A 19,063-nucleotide genomic window follows, 5' to 3' on the forward strand; every position below is an offset into this window, starting at 1 on the left:
TTTTTCTATAAGTGGAAGCATAAATAAAAATATAATAACAAAAAAAAAACATTTTATTTACAATAGTCTATAATTTCTGTAAACACGAGTCCAAAATGAATATGTTTCCATACCAACTCCATCAAATACTTCTAATAAACATGTTTTACAATCATCAAACAGACTTGAATTTTAATCGCCTCTGTGTTGCAATTTTATAAGGAGGCATTTCATCCTTATTTTAATGATATGATGTTAGTGTAATATATTTTTCTATATTTGATTTGATATTATCAGTTTCCATTGTGTTGTTATTATTTCTTTTCTAATTCGGATCGCTTCGATAGGGTACATAATCAGAATCCCGGCTTAGAAATCGTTGAATAAAAAGCATGTAGACTGGGACAAGTGAAGATACGCTGTGCACATTCGATTTTATTTTTTATTTTTTTTTGTATTCTATTATCACTTTATCACATACACGTTCACATCACATTCGTTTGTTTTTAAATTAATTAAACTGCTATCAAGCAATTCAAAAACCTCGTTCCGAGCTGCCTATTCTTAACATTCGAAAATGTACATTTGCCAACGCTGGGAGCGCTAATTTTCTTTTCACGTGTCACCACGCTTAGCTTTATTATTAAAAGAGAATACACAAGTCATTGAAAATGTACTTAACACTGAATTTACCGAAAGTAATCCCTCATTGCAAATTTTAACGAAGAATTTCAATAAAAAGGAAGACAAAATACAGAGACATTTGACTATGATGTCTAATATAAAAGTATTTATTAAAATATATACAAAAGTGCAATAAATATATCTCACCGAACATGATTGTTAATGTATAAATGAACTTAGCGAAATTCGTTTTTAATATCAAAAACAGAATTTAAAAATGTTCTATATTTGCCATTTGTAAAAATACAAAGTCATTTTTTAATGAAACATCAAGTTGAAAAATGCTTACACCAACTCAAAATCACAATGGTGCGGTCGATTATTTCAATTATTAACCGAACCTAAGTATTTTCAGTTAAAATATCGTAATACTGACCATTATTTAAAAGTGGTCTTTAGTTAGCTTTAAATATTTGCTCAAATACTCGTGAGAAACAGAATATTAAAAGTGGACAAGATTACTTTTGGAAATATTTAATTAATGGAATAAAGCCAAAGTAAGGGAAAACGAGTGTTTTATTGAAACGCACATGGAACCTGCATATTTGTTTTGAACTCTCTAGGATTTAAATGACTAGGATTAAAAGCTATGAGAAAAAGTACAAAATCCCAAACTATAAATACTTAAATAAAAAGAAAATAGATCAGAAAAACATATTTTCATCGTCTATAATCAATTAAAAATTCATAGAATTGTATATTTAAAATCTAAAAGCATGCTTCGTCCAAATAGTAAAATTACAATAATGACAATTTTTTAACTCAATGAAGAATTCGAAGTACTTTCATACTAGATAAAAAAAAAAAAAAAAAAAAAAAAAAAAAACATTTATCTACTTTGCAAAATAATTTCATTCGTGCTTATTCCTGTAATGCTTTTTGCAGTTGCTGCTGTTAATGAACGACATTTCACAAGCTGGACATTTATAAGGCTTTACTCCAGTATGCGTCCTAAAGTGTATATTAAGATAACCCTTATGAGCAAAACTTTTATTACAGATATCACACATAAAAGGCTTGTCACCTAAGTGTGTTCGATAATGGATGATGAGATTTTCTTTCCGACTGCATTTTTTCCCACATATACCGCATTCATAAGGCTTTTCGCCAGTGTGCATTCTGTAATGTCGGTCGAGATGTGATTTCCGAGAGAAGTCTTTCTCACGTATATCGCACATAAAGAGTTTGTTGCCAGTGTGTGTTTGATAATTAGTTTTTAGAGTATCTTTCCTACGGAAGGTCTTAGGAAATTTCTTCTTACCAGAACAGAATCCGGAAAATCCAGCCACAGCATTGTCATCTTCCTTTTTAGAGAATGGTTCTTCAACGTTGATAAACATTTTATCGTTCTCACTGTGAGCCTTAGAATTCGTTTCAAGTGAAATATGTTCATTCATTACATTCCCTGTCATAAGGATTATGCCATTGTCTAGCTCCGTACTTCCAGGTGGGAGATCAAGCTGCAAAATCAGATTTGTACGTCCAGAAATATTATTATCATGTGAACGATCTTGTCTGATAACATATTCTAGAGAATCCGTAAAATTATTTTTATCGTTATTCAAAGCTTTCCATTTGCTGTTTTCAAGAAACGCTTTACTTTCTTCATCAGCTGTTTTATGGAAAAGATCTGATACTTGTTGTTTTTGTATGTCAACACTACCTGATCCAGAGACAATCAGGATTTTTTCATCAGTTTCACGATGGTCATTTTCAGGTCTGTAACTGGATTCAACACTTTCTGAATAAGTAATGCACGTTGCATTTTCATTAGTTTGAACATCAATCACCTGAGCCTTCGAAATGGGATAAAAATATGAATTGTCAGAAGAATTCCTTGGTTGCTGATTACTGGAATTTTCTGGAAAAGTGTTATTTCTGTTTTCCTTTGAAGAAAGCTCTTTATCTTTTTCATTATTTTGTAAAGGATGCAAATTCAAGAATTTAGATTTTTTACTTTCGTTTTGTCGGGCATCTCGACTTAAACAGCGAGAAATGTCATTTGAATTTTCCGTAGGTTTGTCTTTTACTTCATGAAAGTTTTCATCCGATTCTACTGGCAGTTGTGGCAAATACGTGGACTCAAATTTATTGTGAATGAAGCAAGGGTGATTCTCACGGTGTGTCATTGTATTGCCGCAACGTTGCAATGGTATTGATTCATTATTTTCATTTAGATAAATTCCTGTCTGATAAAAATTTTTAAATAAATTGTTATTGAAGAGAAGAACTCTCTTTACTTCTTGAATTGATTCTTTCTTAAATAACATGCCAGAGCACCTTTTCATAAATTGAAACACTAGAGGATTCTAGTGACGAATGCGAGACCTGATATTTAAAATCAGTCTTCACTTTATGTAATTATTTGTGATATCTTTTGATTTACCTTACTCTTCAAACCAATTTAATTAGAATAAAAAATATGATTTAGAAAGCCTCGTATTTGAATAGAGTTACGGAAGAAGACATGGGTAAGGGAAGACTTTTTTACCCTGAGGTCTGCTGTTGATTCGAATTTATTACTTTGAGTGTATTTTCATTAAACATTTCAACAATTGAAAGTTCTGAGAAGTGTAATTATATGAAAGAAGATATAATAAGATAAGAAGGAAAAAAAAGGATAAGAATTTAAAATAGAAGTATGCATGCCTATGAATTAAAAATTTACTGTTCCATCTCAGTTTATTAAAAACCTCTTCTATGAGTTCATACTTTAAACTACATTAATAAGTATGAAATGGTTTGAAATTTAATGAGATTCTCTTAAAAAATATTTAACTAAATTTTTTATGCTATGATCAAATTAGGATTTTTTTTATGCTTCTCATAACCCATAAGGAACGATTAAATTTCCTCTTTTATTTGCTGCCGATAAAAAAAAAATCAGTCCATATTTATGATCAATTTCTTCTAAAACTTGTTTTAGTGTTCATATTGTGTATGAAGGGATATTTTTCAATGGGTCTGAGTAGAAATGTAACATCAGTAAAATAACATCCGGAAACATTTGTTTTTCTGCAATCCTTTCAGCTTTAACTATTTGGACGTTTTTTTTTTTTTGTTTTTTTTCCCATCATGTGAGAACATGATGTTGTTTTCGTTACGGTGTTTTGAATAATTGAAGGCAACGAATAATTTAAATTCGAAATCGCGTAGGCAATGAATGATGCATAAATGGAAATATTTATCTTCATCTATTACATACTACCTCCTTTTACCAGTATTGCATTATTATTATGTATGCTTCTATGAAAGCAGATGCGTTTATAAAAGGTTGATGTGCTGTTGGAGACATAGGATTCTCGCCATAGTAATCCTACGGGGCTATAGAAGACCCCACGGTGTCATCTGCTGCGCATGCGCAGATAGTTATCGTTATATCTCGTAAACTATATATGTTAGAGACAATGGGTTTTAACCGTAGTAATCCTATGGCACTGTAGAAGACCACTCTGTGGATTTATCTAGTGCGCATACGCAAATGGTTTTTGTTATATCTCGTAAATACATATGTTAGAAACATGGACTTTTTTCCATAATAATCCTACGGGGTTATAGAAGACCCCCCATGGAGTCATGCACTTCGCATGCACAGATGGATTTCGTTATATCTCGTAAACTACATATGTTAGAGACATGGGGTTTTCACTTAGAAATACCCCTGAGGGTCCTCTAAACACTGAAAATTTCAGATCCATTGCGCATGCGCAGTATATATTTTGCTTAATATTGTCTAAATAAATGTCGGATCGATACTATAGAGTTCCTATGGGTCTCGGGATGTCATGATGTCAACTTCCGGTCAGACTGGAAGTTGCTATATCTCGGATTCTATACAATCTAGAGACGAGTGTGACCCGCCCAAACACTCGACTCCATGAATGTAGTCGAATAATATTTTGACCGAAACTCGTGCCTCGATAGGGTCTTGAAATTTACACATTCGAGTTACATTTCATTTACTCGTATCGTTGGATAGAACTTGCCGAAATGCACTTAATGATACGAGTTTCATGTTGCTACTCCGATTGATTCCTGAATTAGAGCTCTCAAATTTGTAAAAATTTGAATTTTCGAGCGAGGCTTTCAACCTCGTTTTTCAAAATCTCTCTTTACGACTGGCATCAATACACTCTATTCGATGTCCTCTATCGATCGATACCACATTTACGCCGCTTTCGTTATTAGGAGACGAGATACGTTTGGTTAGGGGTGGTTGAAGCTCGAAATCGCGTAGGCAATGAGTAAATGAAAAATGGGGTCTCTTAAGCTTTCTCCGTATGAAACCTTGCAAAGAAAAAAAAGAAAGGGAATGAAATAGCAAACATAGGAAATAGCTTCAGAGACAAAACCTTCAATCAACAAAAACGAATGATGAAAATTAAAAATTAGAAGCAGATCGAATTAAACATGAAGGTAAAATAGCTTTACAACGGGAACGAAGAAAGCGTAAACGTATGCAGTGTGTTGCAGATTCTTAATCGCAACACTCAACTTCAAACACAGAACGTGTGCATTTGGATTCTGAATCACAACTGTCAACGTTCGAAGCAAAATGTCTCTGTTTCGATTATGAGTTTCAAATATCGCTTTTAAGCTCTAAGCAATTCATCGAAAAAAATATTCTCACATGATAACTTGAAATTTAAGATAGCAAATTTCAATTTTTTTTTTTTTTTTCAAAATTTCGGAAGCGTGATTTCTGTTGATGATTAACAGTCTGTTCCTCGTGATTTGACTATTGTTCTAAATTTAGAAACGCAATCAAATTAGATCTGTTAAGTAAAATATTTTTTTTTAAACTGTGCACAACCTTATTATTTATTTTACATATTACCCATAATGGCAAGTACTGAAAATTAATTTAAGGTAATAATCATTTTTATATAAGAGTTTTTCCTGACATACAATATCAGAATTCCTGACACAATGTCTGGCTCCATTATATAAGAGTTATATATATATTCCCTGACATACAAAGAAGATTGTACTTATTTTCTAGAAAAGTAAATCTAGTATTCATTTCATATGCTTGATATTTCATCTCCTTGAAAATATCTCATTAAGAGGAAAAAAGCAACATTTTAAAGCTATAATTTTATACTTTCTAAGAGTAGATCTTTGCATTTTATCCTTCGTTCCGTTGTAGTCGAATACAACCGCTGAAGCTGGGTATATTAAATACTTCGACATCTACCCAACGTTGTTGATTTAAGTTCTGCCTCCTAATATTTTAATTGAAGTACATGTAAAAGAAACCAATAATTTAATATTAATCATATCTTAAATTTCTGAGTTTATCTAACCGAATGTTACACATTTGTTTTAGTTCTTTTTCTAGTCCAAAATAAAAATAACTGCCTGCTTTCAGAAATGCCTTTGGGCCAGGATAGTTTATCTGGTTGGGCGTTTGATTTGCATCCCTTGGTTGGCGAGTTCGAACCCACCCAACCGAAGACTCCCCATATAGATGGTAGATGGTGCACATATAATTCTGTGCTACTAGAGGCACTGGGTCAGAGGTAATCGTTATCTCCTTCAGGTCTAATTTACAATTTGTGGACGTGTGAATGAATTGTATGAAAGAAGTCCGTTCAGTTTGATTGCTGTGACGCATGAGTAACTAAGACGCACTCTTGACCCTAGATGGCGCTACTGAAACAAGAGACTCTAAAACTTGGCGGAATATCGCTGAATTCGTCAGCGGTCTTGTTTATGACATGTGCCATAAGCCCTTGAATCAGAAATTTGATCAATAAAACTCTTAATTAATCTTAAATATTTTTAAGGCTTGTAAAGGCATTTAATGGTATGTTAAAATTTATAGCCGAAAATTAACAAATTTTATTTTAATTTTATTCTCATTTATATTTCCTTCTGTGTACATAGTTTGATTTTTTTTTTTTTTTTTTTCGTTTGCAATGCAAATATTTTCTACCTAACAAGAAAACTAATAAACTAATTTAAACTAGATTCATTTAATTTCAAATTATTGCAATTGGAATTTCTGTCATTGTTTCTTCCCAATTATCATTTACGAGTTTTGATGGCGCAAATTCTAAATGTTTCTCTGATAGTGAGTCTCATTACTCCATTTGTGAATCATATATTCTTAATTTTTATGGTGGATTTTTATCTTTGTATGAAGTGTTTTTTTGGAAATATTAGTCATTTTTTACGCCATACTTGAAATCCGATAAAATTAAGTTTTTCGATATTATTTAGGATTACTTTAAACGAATGTCATATAATAAAAATTAATTTGTAATAAAAATACTTATTAATAATAGAAGTGAATATCTCTGTCTGCCTCTGTGTGTGTGTTTGTGCGTTTCTGTCCTCCATGCAGCAGAACGTTCGAAACAAAAGAAATTGGAATGTAATACAAATATAATTCATGGTGTTGAAATGAGCATCTTGGGTGAATATTTATAAAGCTAAAATATATTATTAATGAATTAAAAATAAAGTACCATTCAAACGTTTACTGCAACAAATTCTTAAAAAATATTATTAACTATTTTGAAATCTTCTTAAAATTCAGAACATCATATTTTGAATGAAGACAATTTCATTGTGACAGGCATTTTTTCTTCTTAATTTTTGACAATTTAAAAAATATATTTTTATGCGTTGGTTTCTTCACTATTTTTCATCGTTACTATGAAATATAAACAGTTTCTGTTATTTCTATTAATACATCATTGCAGTAGTTTTTCTTCCGCTATTAAGAATGAGCATGTTTATGAAATTCAAGGTTGTATTCTGTTTTCTTTAATATTGTCTGTAAATGAATAGTTACTTTCTTATTATATTTCATTCACTTTTGGGGGAATATATTAACAATTTCCTCAGTATTTTTTCCACAAATTTCATGGATTGGAAGCCAATATATTTTCTACAGCATTCCACTATTTTAGGAAGCTAATGAGTTTATATTCTACTGTCATAGATTTGATTTTATGCTATTATAGAAGAGTATAAGCATATAAATAGTAGATCATTTTGCTTTAAAAATACCTGAATTTGTTTCAAACGCTGAACCTAAATAGTGTTTTAAAACACCGGCTGTTTGAGAGGTAATTCCTTAAATAAGTTGATATGAGGTATGATTATATTTTCAAATCCGATAACATGCTCATAAAAAAGAGTAAAACGCTCCCTAAGACTTTAATATTCGAATCAACTTCGCATTTTACATAAGAAATTAGAACTTCAGGATACAGTACAGAGAAAGAAAATGTCAATTATGAAATGAAACTACTCATAACCAATATTCCCGTAGAAACAACTCACCATCAATGGTGAAAAATAGTTTCATTTTCCACCATTTCCAGGCGTCATCAGGTTAAGTAATTTCGTACTCTACACTACTAATTTCTATATTTTTTAATGTCTAATCTTTTAGATATTGACTGTATTTCACTATAGGAAATACGAATTTTATCTGCAGCGTTCTCTTCCATCCATAAATTCAACATCTTTCCCATCACATCTCAGCACACATTATTCATGTAAGCGAGGGGAAATGTTGATGACCAAACTCAAGTTAGGATTTCTTCTAATAAACTATATGTTTTTCCATTATAAAATTCCTCATTTAACTTACTAATGATGTCTTCATTTTTCCTTTCAAGAGTATCCATTTCTTGATAGTAAACATGATTCCTAACAGATTTCCTATTAGCTTTGCATTTAATACTACCAAAATAACCACCATGGCATTACACATTTAAAATAAAAGATTTACTTCAGCGTCACAAATGATTGCTTCATCATTAAAATTCGGTATTATTCCTCCGATATGCATTCCAGTTTTACTTAAATTTGCAACCTCTTCCACAAATTCTTTCATATAAGAATTCTCACAACTGGGCGTTTCATCGCCATGAAAAGTTCCTATCAAAAGTACATCTTTTACATTTATTGCGCTATCTTATATGGCTCATGAAACACTTTTTCAGATTTTAAAAAGACACAAACCATCGAAACTTACTGCTGTATCTATAATTCCTTAGGCTACTGCTCTGACAGTTACACATTTTTAAGTTCTTTTTCTTGTCCAAAATGAAAGAAACTGCCTGATTCAGAAGATAATGCCCTTGATTCAGGAGATAGATCACTGAGACGAGGCTTCAACATTTTTAATAGTCATGTCCAATTTGGAAGTTTTATTTTGCACTCATTCCCATTTAGGTTTCCATAATTTGAATGAGTTCTATTTTTTCGTTTGCAATATACATATTTTCTACCTATTTAGAGAACTAATTTAAGCAAGATTCATTTCATTTCAAATCGTTATAACTGGAATTCTTATTTTAACATTTACGAGATTTGAGGCATACTTTCTAAGTGTCTCTCTGACAATGAAATCTCATTACTCCATTTTATAACCATATTTTCTCAATTTTTATAGTGGCTTTATATCATTGGACGAATGTTTTTGTTTTTTCTTTTATCACGATTGTAATTTAATAAAAATATTTTCAGACATTATTTGGAAAATTATAGCAATTTCGAATTTCTTGCAACAATGACTAAACAATAATACAATATCTTTTTATAATCCGAGTGGTCTCCCCAAAATTTTCTCGCTTACTCTCTAATAAAGATTTATCCCAAAGAACGCCTTGCTTGGAATTGACGTTCAATGCTTACAAAATTTTAACTTTTGGAGTAAATTTATCATTTTAACTGATCCTGTCATATCACCCATGACATGCGGTTAATAGTGTTCGAAAATAAAAATTGGTTTTCAATCGCGTTTTTCTCAATCGATTAAAAAATTGATACCAAACTGCACTAATAGTCACAAAATCTCAAACAAATTTTTGATATGTTTAAGTCACGGCATGTTTTTTTAATTGTCACGTTGACATGTTCTTGATAATACAGAACATGTAAAGACCGACAGACGGTGAACACTTTATTGGATTTAGCTCAACATTTGACAGGTGACTACAATAAAGATGATAAATGTGAGTGCCAAAATTTATTTATCTAGCTCTCTTCGGTTTTTAATTACTGTATTATTTTATCATCGTATTATTAACTTATCGTGTTGTTTCAATAGACGGACAGACGGAATTCTTCGGGAAAGTTTTCCTTCAAAATTTGACAGAAATCTGCACATTTGGCATTAAGACTCTATACCAAATTTAAGTTGTCTAGCTCAAAGTTTTTAGTTAACTTTCTCACAGACAGACAGGCGGACATTTTCCAGAAATGTTTTTTTGCGAAATAAAAGTGGTTTAAAATATGGAAATTCGTCAAAATCTGTTCAAATTTTTCAACGATTATTATACTTTCTCTATATTAAGTATAAAAGAAAGTAATGAAAATGAACTTTTCTCTCGGTTTGCATGCGAACATGTAGTTCCTCTATAGAACAGACCATTGAAGCAAAAGCATTCAAGTATATACAAGTATCACTAATGCGCTGACCGAAATCCCAGAGCCGCTTAATAATATTTCAAGTTAAATGTATAAAGCTCAGTAAATTCATTTCCAGAAAAATGATTCGAAGACATGATTATTCGTTAGCGCATATGAGAAAAGATTGGAGATCAAATGCCTTGGCTATCAACACGAACCAAGAGTTTTCGAAAAAAGATGAGATTATATTAAAGAAACGGTAGCAGTATTAAAAATGTGTATGTTTCAATTATTTTTAGTATGGCATGAATCGAAACGAAACGATAATTATATGCACAATCAGACAAAAAAAATTTTAATAAAAAAAGCATTGAAAATTTTAAAATATATATTTTGTAATTTATTAAAAAGAGTAAATGCCATTACACGTCTAAAACTTTTATCATTGAAATGATTATGCTTCAAATTTTAGTGTGGTTCGAAATTCATTTTTTGCTAAAATGTCACTCGTCTTAATTAAACTGCAAACAAGCATTACGAAATCTTCATTCAAAGCTGTAAATTCCCAACATCGAAAATGTACATTTGCCAAAGCTAGGAATCTTTTTTAACTTGTATGTGTCAACACACATATTTATTATTAAAACAGATTATCCAAATCATTAAAAAATATATATACAAAAAATTTACTGAATTTATTTCTTGCACAGTAATTGACCATAAAGACTTTCGTAAAAAGAAAAAAGGATCACAAGGATTTCATATTTGTGCATTGTCGGAGATCTCTGCAGAAGTCCTATATTTGTTTACCTTTGACTGAAGCGAATATTTTCAAACAACAAATTCATGAGCTCAGATGTTTTAAATTTCGTTTTTTCCATCTACTCGACTTAACCATCCATAATGAACATTCGAATTTTCCGTTGATTTTTCTTTATTTCATCAGTGTTTTTATCCGATTCTATTGGTCATTGCAGTGAATACGGGGCAGTCAAAATTTTTATAAAGAAGCACGGGTGGTTCTCACCGTGTGTCACCATATTGTCACTAAGTTCGCAACGATATTGATAGTGTTATTTTCAAATAAAATAAAATTCTGCCTGTTGAAAATGTAAATAAATTATCATTGAAGAGAAGAAATTAAGATTATTATTTCGCCAGCAGATTTATGTTGTTAGCATTTTGATGAAATTTTAAATTCTTAGCATTTTCTATAGTTAATGTAGATTCAAATCCTGAATAAATTATGAATTGATCGTTTCTTTAGTAACATTCTAGAACCATTTATCTGGAATGAGTTCGATTATAACTAAAAATGCTAGATGATATAATTAAAATGACACTTCGATTTATGTAATTTTCTATGATATCCTGTGATTTTCCTAAATCTGCTAACGAATTAAGTTAGTATACAAATATAATTTAGAAAGCCTCGTACTAGTACAGAGGGGAGATCGTTTTAATGAGAATTTTTCGGTTAATTCGAATTTAGTGTATTTTCATGATTCATTTGAACAATGAAAAACTTTTGCGAGATTTAAGAATTTGAAAAAAAGAATGTTATAAAACAGGATGACCACAAAAGCATAAGAATTTAAAATAGAAGTATTTGTGTCTATGAAATAAAAATTCACATTCCATCGCATTTTATTAAAAACCTTTTCTATGAGATATATTTCTGTAATCAGATTGTGTTTGAAGGATTTTTATTTAATGGGTCTGAGAAGAAATGTAATATCAGTAAAATGAAATCCGAAAATAAATCATGCAATTCTTTCATCTTTAACAGTTTGAGAATTTATATTTCAAATATTTCCCAAGCATACATTTTGATAATAATTAAATGTCTGTTCTCGTCATTTGACTGTTCTAAATTAAAAGGCCCATTAAAAATAGACCTATTAAAATTATATAATATATTTTTGAAAACTGAGCACAACCTAGTTATTTATTTTACACACTCACTATGCTGTCAAGTACTGAACACTAATTTCTTTTGAAAGAATATTTTAATTTGGTATAACATGATACTAAATATTCTGAAATAAATGCAATTTTTTGACAAACAAAGATGATTCAACATATTTTCAAGAAAAGGAAATTCCGCATTCATTTCATGAAAATAAAATCATAATGTATGTTGTTTTATACTCTTCAAAATACCTCATAAAGAGGATGGAAAAAGGGTTTTCCTGAAATAAAATCGCAAATTCTAAGTTAAGAAAGCTAAATTTTTTCTTTACTTCTGCTGTAGCGGATTCCTAGCGCTAATGCTTTATTCATTAAATACTTCAACATCCACTCAACAATATTAACTAAATTTCTACCTAATATTTTTTTTATTTCAAATAAATTTAAGTGATAGTAATACTTTAATATTCATCAAAATTTAAAACTATTTTTAAATTATTTTTATAATTAGTAAATTCCCAAGCCGAAAATTCAGTATTTAACACATACATCTTTAATTATTAACCCGAATTTTCTGCACATTGTCTCTTAGAATGTATCGGATTCAAAATCGAATTATAATTTTTAATGTGTGGCTTTCCGTACGATTAGAAAAATGTAAATAGTCTAAAAATATGAATCAATATGAATCTAAAAATAAGAAATATCAACTTTTAAAAATAAATACCAGTTAAATGCATAAACAACTTTTGAATGCTGGGGATGCATAGAAATATAATGAGGTAATGATAGGAATATGAAATAAATTCTATTATAAGTAATAATCCTCAGATGTGTTAGAAAAATAGCAAACAATAGTTATCTAAGCCACCATTCATTGCAAGAATAATTATTAAAAATTAATGGTAACCTGGTGGTAGCTTAAATAATATTTTAATATTGAATTTATAATCAGATTCTAACACATGAATTTTTTCATGCATACACATAACAGCTGCACAGTACGGTGCAGCGAATATGGTCTTATTTTTTTTTTTTTTTTAAGATTTCAATTTGGTAATAGTGCGGAAAATTCGCCTGTTAGGTTTAAAAACAATATTTAAAAATTTGGTTGCAATGTTACATTATCTTGAGGTGACGCAAAGAGCTTGAAATTTGTAAAATAATTGGAAAAAAAAATAGATATTTTTATTAAGATCATTTAAAACTGTTTCTTAGATTTAGTTTGGGAATAGTAGTGAAAAATTAGCTTTTAGGTTCAAAAGGAATTTGTAAAAATTCTGGCTGCAATACAGCAATATTTCGAGGTCACGCAAAAAGCTTACTCTTTGTTTAAAAAAATTGGAAAAATTATAAACTTTGAGAAAATATTTTTGTGAATTTTTCTTTCATATAATGTTACAGAAGATGGTTTTAAATGCATATATAATCATTACAATTGAAAGAAAATTATTAATTGCAAAGTAGAAAAAAATATTTTGATGTTAAATTTTGTTTTTCTTACTTCTGTATCTTTAATGATTACAAAGGTTATAGTTGCAAAATGTTTTTTTCTACTGCATTGCCACATTAAACTGATTTTTAATTGCCACATTAAACTAATTTTGATTTATTCACACGTGAATTAATTTTTGCTCTTATGCATCCTTCTCTTGCGATTGAAACACAGACATTTTAAGCCGATTCGGCCACCAAGTTCAGAGCTCTTTCCAGTACTTGCATGTGACAAGGAAGCCGTGGAAAGTCGATAACCGAGTCCCCTATACTATTTGGTTCAGCTTCGGATGCTTTCTGTATAAAGTTTTCAGTTAATATTAAACCGCACAGGCACTTGGTAGTTTTATCGCTTTTTGTCTATTTGATGGATGTGGTTGGTTTGCCTCTTTTTGTATAGAATACTGTTGTTCTTCAGCGTTGTCATTGTCGCCAGTAGTTGATAAACTAATATTTTTTGCCCATCCTTGATTAATCTTAACTATTCTCTGTAGTTCTTTACTCTTTCTTGCTTCTTTCTTCTGCAAAGCGCTTATGGAAGCAGTATCAATATTATTTATAACCATTTTCCTGTTACAGCGTTGATCATTTAGAACCTCTTATTCCTTTGGCACTTTTTTTTTATTTATACAAGTCAGCAATATCAAATAAACCTCTAGCTTCTTCTCTAAATTCTGTGAGGTTGGAATGAAACTTATCTGAACATTTTCTGTTTTGGACTTTATAAATTCCTAAATTAAGTATGACAAGCTTTTATCATTTGTGAAATTCTTTTGCTAGAAGCAACGGGAATAGAAGCTCTTGACCATATTTGTTCTATTATGGGGACTAAAGTGTCACCTATTTCACTTACACAAGGATCCTTCTCTGATAAATTTTGCAGTTATGCCTAATATAATAGTAGCTCTAGATTCATCAGTAATGTGTTCAGCTTCAAGCAAATCACTAAGTTTCCCAAAAATTGAACACTCCGATATTTGTCTTGTCTCATTAATTTAGACTGAGCCATTTTCACTCACATCAAAGCACATAAGTACGAACTAACAAATCAGTTACACAATAGAGGAGCGGTTACTGAAACTCAATTGAACTCGCAAAGCACCTGATTTGAAATCAGGTCTGCCCTTGTCACCGGATGCAGGCAAATCTCTGCCTTATCTCAATAACAACCTCTCCGGAGACGGTTCAGTGCTATGCCAGTGCAGTAGTAAAATAGTTTTTACTCTTTTATTCATGTGACAATGCCTAACGAAAACTTTCTATTTCATAATCTAGGTATGCAATAATCCTTAAAGAATTGCAAAAAGTGTGTTTTTAGAAAACTTTAACATCCATACGGTACGTCAAGATATACTCTAATATTTTTTTTATAATTTTTATTTACCTTATCTATACCAAAGGTTTCTTTTCCGCTCTGTTACAAATTAGAAATCAAAATTTGTTTCTTCGTTCCACCTTAATGTACAGTTCTCTAAAACAGAAAGCTATGCATACATCATAATTTGGAAATGTCAGAAATTTTATTCGCTAGTTGTACGAGGAGTAAATGTCATTCAAAAATCTAACATCAGGTTTCTCATCAAAGAAGAAGAAAAAAACTGGCACATTTATAAAACTTTTTAATCTTGTTTACATTAAATTCATCTTGTGACAAATTTAAACAGCTTTTATTACTTTTCTGATCAATTTAGAATATTTATGGTTTTTGCTTCTTATTCCTTTCATTTCAAGGTAATGCTTTCTTTTGTAAGAAATTTGTTCATTGATTTTTTTCATAATTAATCAATGCATCTGCAATTTATTTCAAATCTCAGAATAATTTCTTTCAACATCTTGCACGGCAAGCTTCCAGAAATCATTGTCAGTTTTGAGAAAGAAAAGATTCTTTTTTAATCTCCCCAATCATTTATTTACCATTTTTTGTCGACAATTTTCTTCTTTTAATCATTCCAGCAGAGTGGATACCTCATCTAAGGACTCAAGACGGTTTTTTTTAATCTCGTGATTTTTTTTACTTATATATTAGAGGCTTCATTTCGATATTTTGATGTTTTCCGGGTCATGTGTATAATTCCAGCAATGATAAGGGAGAACACAGTGTACTGTAATTAATAACATTGGTGAGAAGGTTGCAACTGGAGTGGAGGCGTTCGATTATACACGCACACACACACACATAGTTATATATGCGTATATATATATATATAATCGATCAATTTACAAAATTTATTCCCAGTCTAAAATCATATGTTCGATATGTTGCTAATTACAGTACACAACTACTACACGTGCTTAAAGAAGCAAGGATTATTAAACATACATGCAAATTAATTCTGAAGGTTAAATTATCATTTGATAAAAGTATCGCTACTGATATTTTTGATTTATATTATTATTAAATGAGAAATTTCTGACCAAAATTAAAATAAAGGGCAATCTATCAACCTACTTCAGTACTATTAAGGAATACTTCTTACTGTAAGAGATCAACAGCTCAAAATTACAGAAATTTGTTACATCCTTTTTGCTATTTTAAGGAAATGTCAACCAGCATTTTCACTCTTTAAACTATTGTACAAGTCTATCAATAATTAATTCTGTATCCAAATCATTTAATAATTCCCTTTCAGTTAAACTCAATGCAGAGGATTGCAAGTTCTCTTCAGACGATTGTATCGTAATCTGATGATGTTTAACTTTAATTTTTTTAATAAGAATTACTTGTAAAAGAAACCAATAATTTAATATCTATCATATCTTAAATTCCTGAGTCTATTTATAAGTGTTAAACATTTTTAGCTCTTTTTTCTAGTCCAAATTAAAAGAAACTGCCTGATTTCAGTAATGCCTTTGAATCAGAATTTCGATCAATGAACAATAATAAATCTTAAATAATTTTAATATGCTTCAAAATTCATTTAGCGGTATTATAGTCTATATTATAAAAATATTATAATCTACTATCCAATCAGCAACTTTTATTTTAGTTTCATTCCCATTTATATTTCCATCTGTTTGCATAGTTTGAATAAGTTTTCGTTGGAAATTCAATTCAATTTTTTCGTTGGAAATACAATTATTCTCTACCTATTTTGAGAACTACTTTAAGCGAGATTCCTTTCATTTCAAATCATTAGATTTGGAATTACACTCATTGTTTATTTCCAATTATCATTTAAAAAGTTTAATGGCACAATTTCTAAATGTCTCTCTGATAACCGAGTCTCATTACTCCCTTTGTGAATCGTGTTTCCTGAATTTTTGCAATGATCTTTTATCATTAGATGTAGATATTTTTTAGAAATATTAGTTATGTTTTGCGCCATGCTTGTAACCTGATAAAATTAAGTTTTTAGATATTATTTAGGATAATTTTAAAGGAATTTCATGTAATAACAATTAATTTGTAACGACAATACTTATTAGTAATAGAAGTGAATCTCTCTCACTCTGTCTATGTCTATGTATATTCGTTTATTCGCCATCCATACAGCAGACCGTTGGAAACAAAAACATTTAAATGTGATACAAATATAATTCAGACAGTTGAAATGAGCATCTTGGGTGGATATTTTTAAAGCTGAAATATCATGTTAATTAATTAAAAATAAAGTAATATCCAGACGTTTTCAGCAGCAAATTCTTAAAAAGTATTTAAACTTCTTAATTATTTTGAAATCTTAAAATTCAGCATAATATATTTTGAATGACAACAATTTGGTTGTGTTAGACATTTATTTCTTTTTAATTTTTGACAATTTTTAAAAAAATATTTTATGCGGTTGTTGCATCTCTACTTTTCATCATTAATGTGAAATACTGTAGCGGAAATTGTTCCTTCCAACCAAGCACCGATGGCCCCGTTCTGGGACATTTTCTGCCGAACGCGGAAACGAGGATTCACTCGGACGATAGTGGGTATGGAATCGGCGCAGTGCTGGTGCAGATCCAGGATGGCACAGAAAGACTCATAGCATATGCATTTAGGCCACTTACTGCAGCTGAAAGAAATTATTCTACAACCGAAAAGGAATGCCTTGCCGTGATCTGGGCTATCAGTAAATTCAGGCCGTATCTGTATGGAAAACCTTTTACAGTAGTTACGGATCACCACTCTTTGTGTTGGTTGGCCAAAGTTAAGGATCCTTCAGGAAGACTGGCTCGGTCGGCTCTTAGGTTACAAGAATACGACATCAATATTACGTATCTGGAAATTGATTAGAATTTACTTGAGTGTATTTTGATCTTTTATTTCTACAAACAAAAATCCTGCCAGATTTAAAAATAATTGTGCATGAAAGAAGATATTATAAAAGAATGTGAAAAATATGATTATAAAAGAGAAGGACACACGTATATAAAATAATGCTTCACCTCTCACCACATTTTAATCAAAATAATTTTCTAAGATTTTTTTTCTCTACAATAAAAAATATGAAATATTTGAAATTCAATGAGATTCTGTAAAAATAATTTCATTAATATTTTTATAAGAAAATCTGTTTTGGAGTTATTTATTTCTGCTACCCATAACCTTTAAAGGAAACGATTTCTGTTCTTTTCTTCTTTTGGTAGATAAAAAAATAAGATTATGATTATTTACTTCTAAATTTTATTTCAATAATCAGATGTGGAATAAACGGTTGTTTTGGAATATAACTATGAATAAATATCAATAAATAAAATGAATAAATAATGAATGACTATACATAAATAAAATATCAGTGATACAAAAAGCGGAAACATGTTTTTTTCCTGGGCCCTTTCATATTTAACCGAATGGTTTTTTCACATTTGTTATCTTTCAAGTGATATTTAAATGTTTACAGAAGTGCAGATCTCGTTATTCGAGCATTACAATAAATGAAGTGGTCCATTCAAATTTGAACTAATGTTCGTTTCAAGTTGGTTTAAGTAGTTGTTTTCTCATATGATGCCAGATATAATTACTGCTGTTTGTGAAAGTATCTTCATAAACTGGCCTTTTACAAGGCCTTTCTTCTGTGTGGGTCCTGACATGTACCATAAGATTGTAATGTTGACAATAATTCTTGTTACACACATCACACAGAAAAGGCTTATACCCCTCTCATGACCGATGATGGTGGACCAGATTTTCTTTCGGAGGAAATTCTTTTCGTCGTATATAGCACAAGAATAAGCTAAATGCCAATGTCTATTCTGTGAGGCTTGAAGAGAATTATTTTTGAGAAAATTTCTCTTTAGTGCACATTCGCTACACACAACTGGCTTTTCGCCAGTTTTTATTCTAATATGATTGTCAAAACTGATTTTTCCATTGAATTGTTTACCACAATAATAACATGTTAATTCTGCTTTTATACGACGCATTTAGGAAAGTTCTACACCATTTACATTATGTAAGGTAACTAGAAGTAAGGTAAGTAGAATTAATTACATTGGCAATCTTATCCTCATCTTTACTTTGAACCCTTGAGTTTACACTAGATAAAACTGCTAGCACTCCTGATATTTGCATCAATCCGCCAGCCGAGGGGCACATCGGAATTGAGGATGAAAAACCTGGTGGTAGGTTCTCGTTACCTTTGTGGGTGAACGAAAAGGTATGGGTCTGCACCTCCCATCGATGACGGGACAT

At 30.5% G+C, this 19,063-nt stretch overlaps 1 protein-coding gene across 1 annotated transcript; it reads right to left on the reverse strand.

The window, feature by feature from the left end:
• Positions 1-1,514: 1,514 nt before the first annotated feature.
• LOC129972041 (zinc finger protein 510-like) lies at positions 1,515-19,063 on the reverse strand. The gene is made up of 2 exons (XM_056086022.1): positions 18,863-19,063; positions 1,515-2,459 (listed from the first exon to the last, which is right to left on the reverse strand). The coding sequence occupies exons 1-2, from the start codon at positions 19,061-19,063 to the stop codon at positions 1,515-1,517; spliced, it is 1,146 nt and encodes a 381-aa protein (XP_055941997.1).

The sequence above is a fragment of the Argiope bruennichi genome, chromosome 6, assembly GCF_947563725.1.
Source record: "Argiope bruennichi chromosome 6, qqArgBrue1.1, whole genome shotgun sequence".
NCBI lineage: Eukaryota > Metazoa > Arthropoda > Arachnida > Araneae > Araneidae > Argiope > Argiope bruennichi.

What these genes read in the sequence shown, in the direction of transcription:
- LOC129972041 (XM_056086022.1), bottom strand. Translation starts at nt 19,063, where the DNA reads ATGTCCCGTCATCGATGGGAGGTGCAGACCCATACCTTTTCGTTCACC. An exon ending in ATGAGGATAAGATTGCCAAT is followed by an intron (nt 2,460 to 18,862) that starts GTAATTAATTCT and finishes CCCATTTCGAAG; the next exon opens with GCTCAGGTGATTGATGTTCA.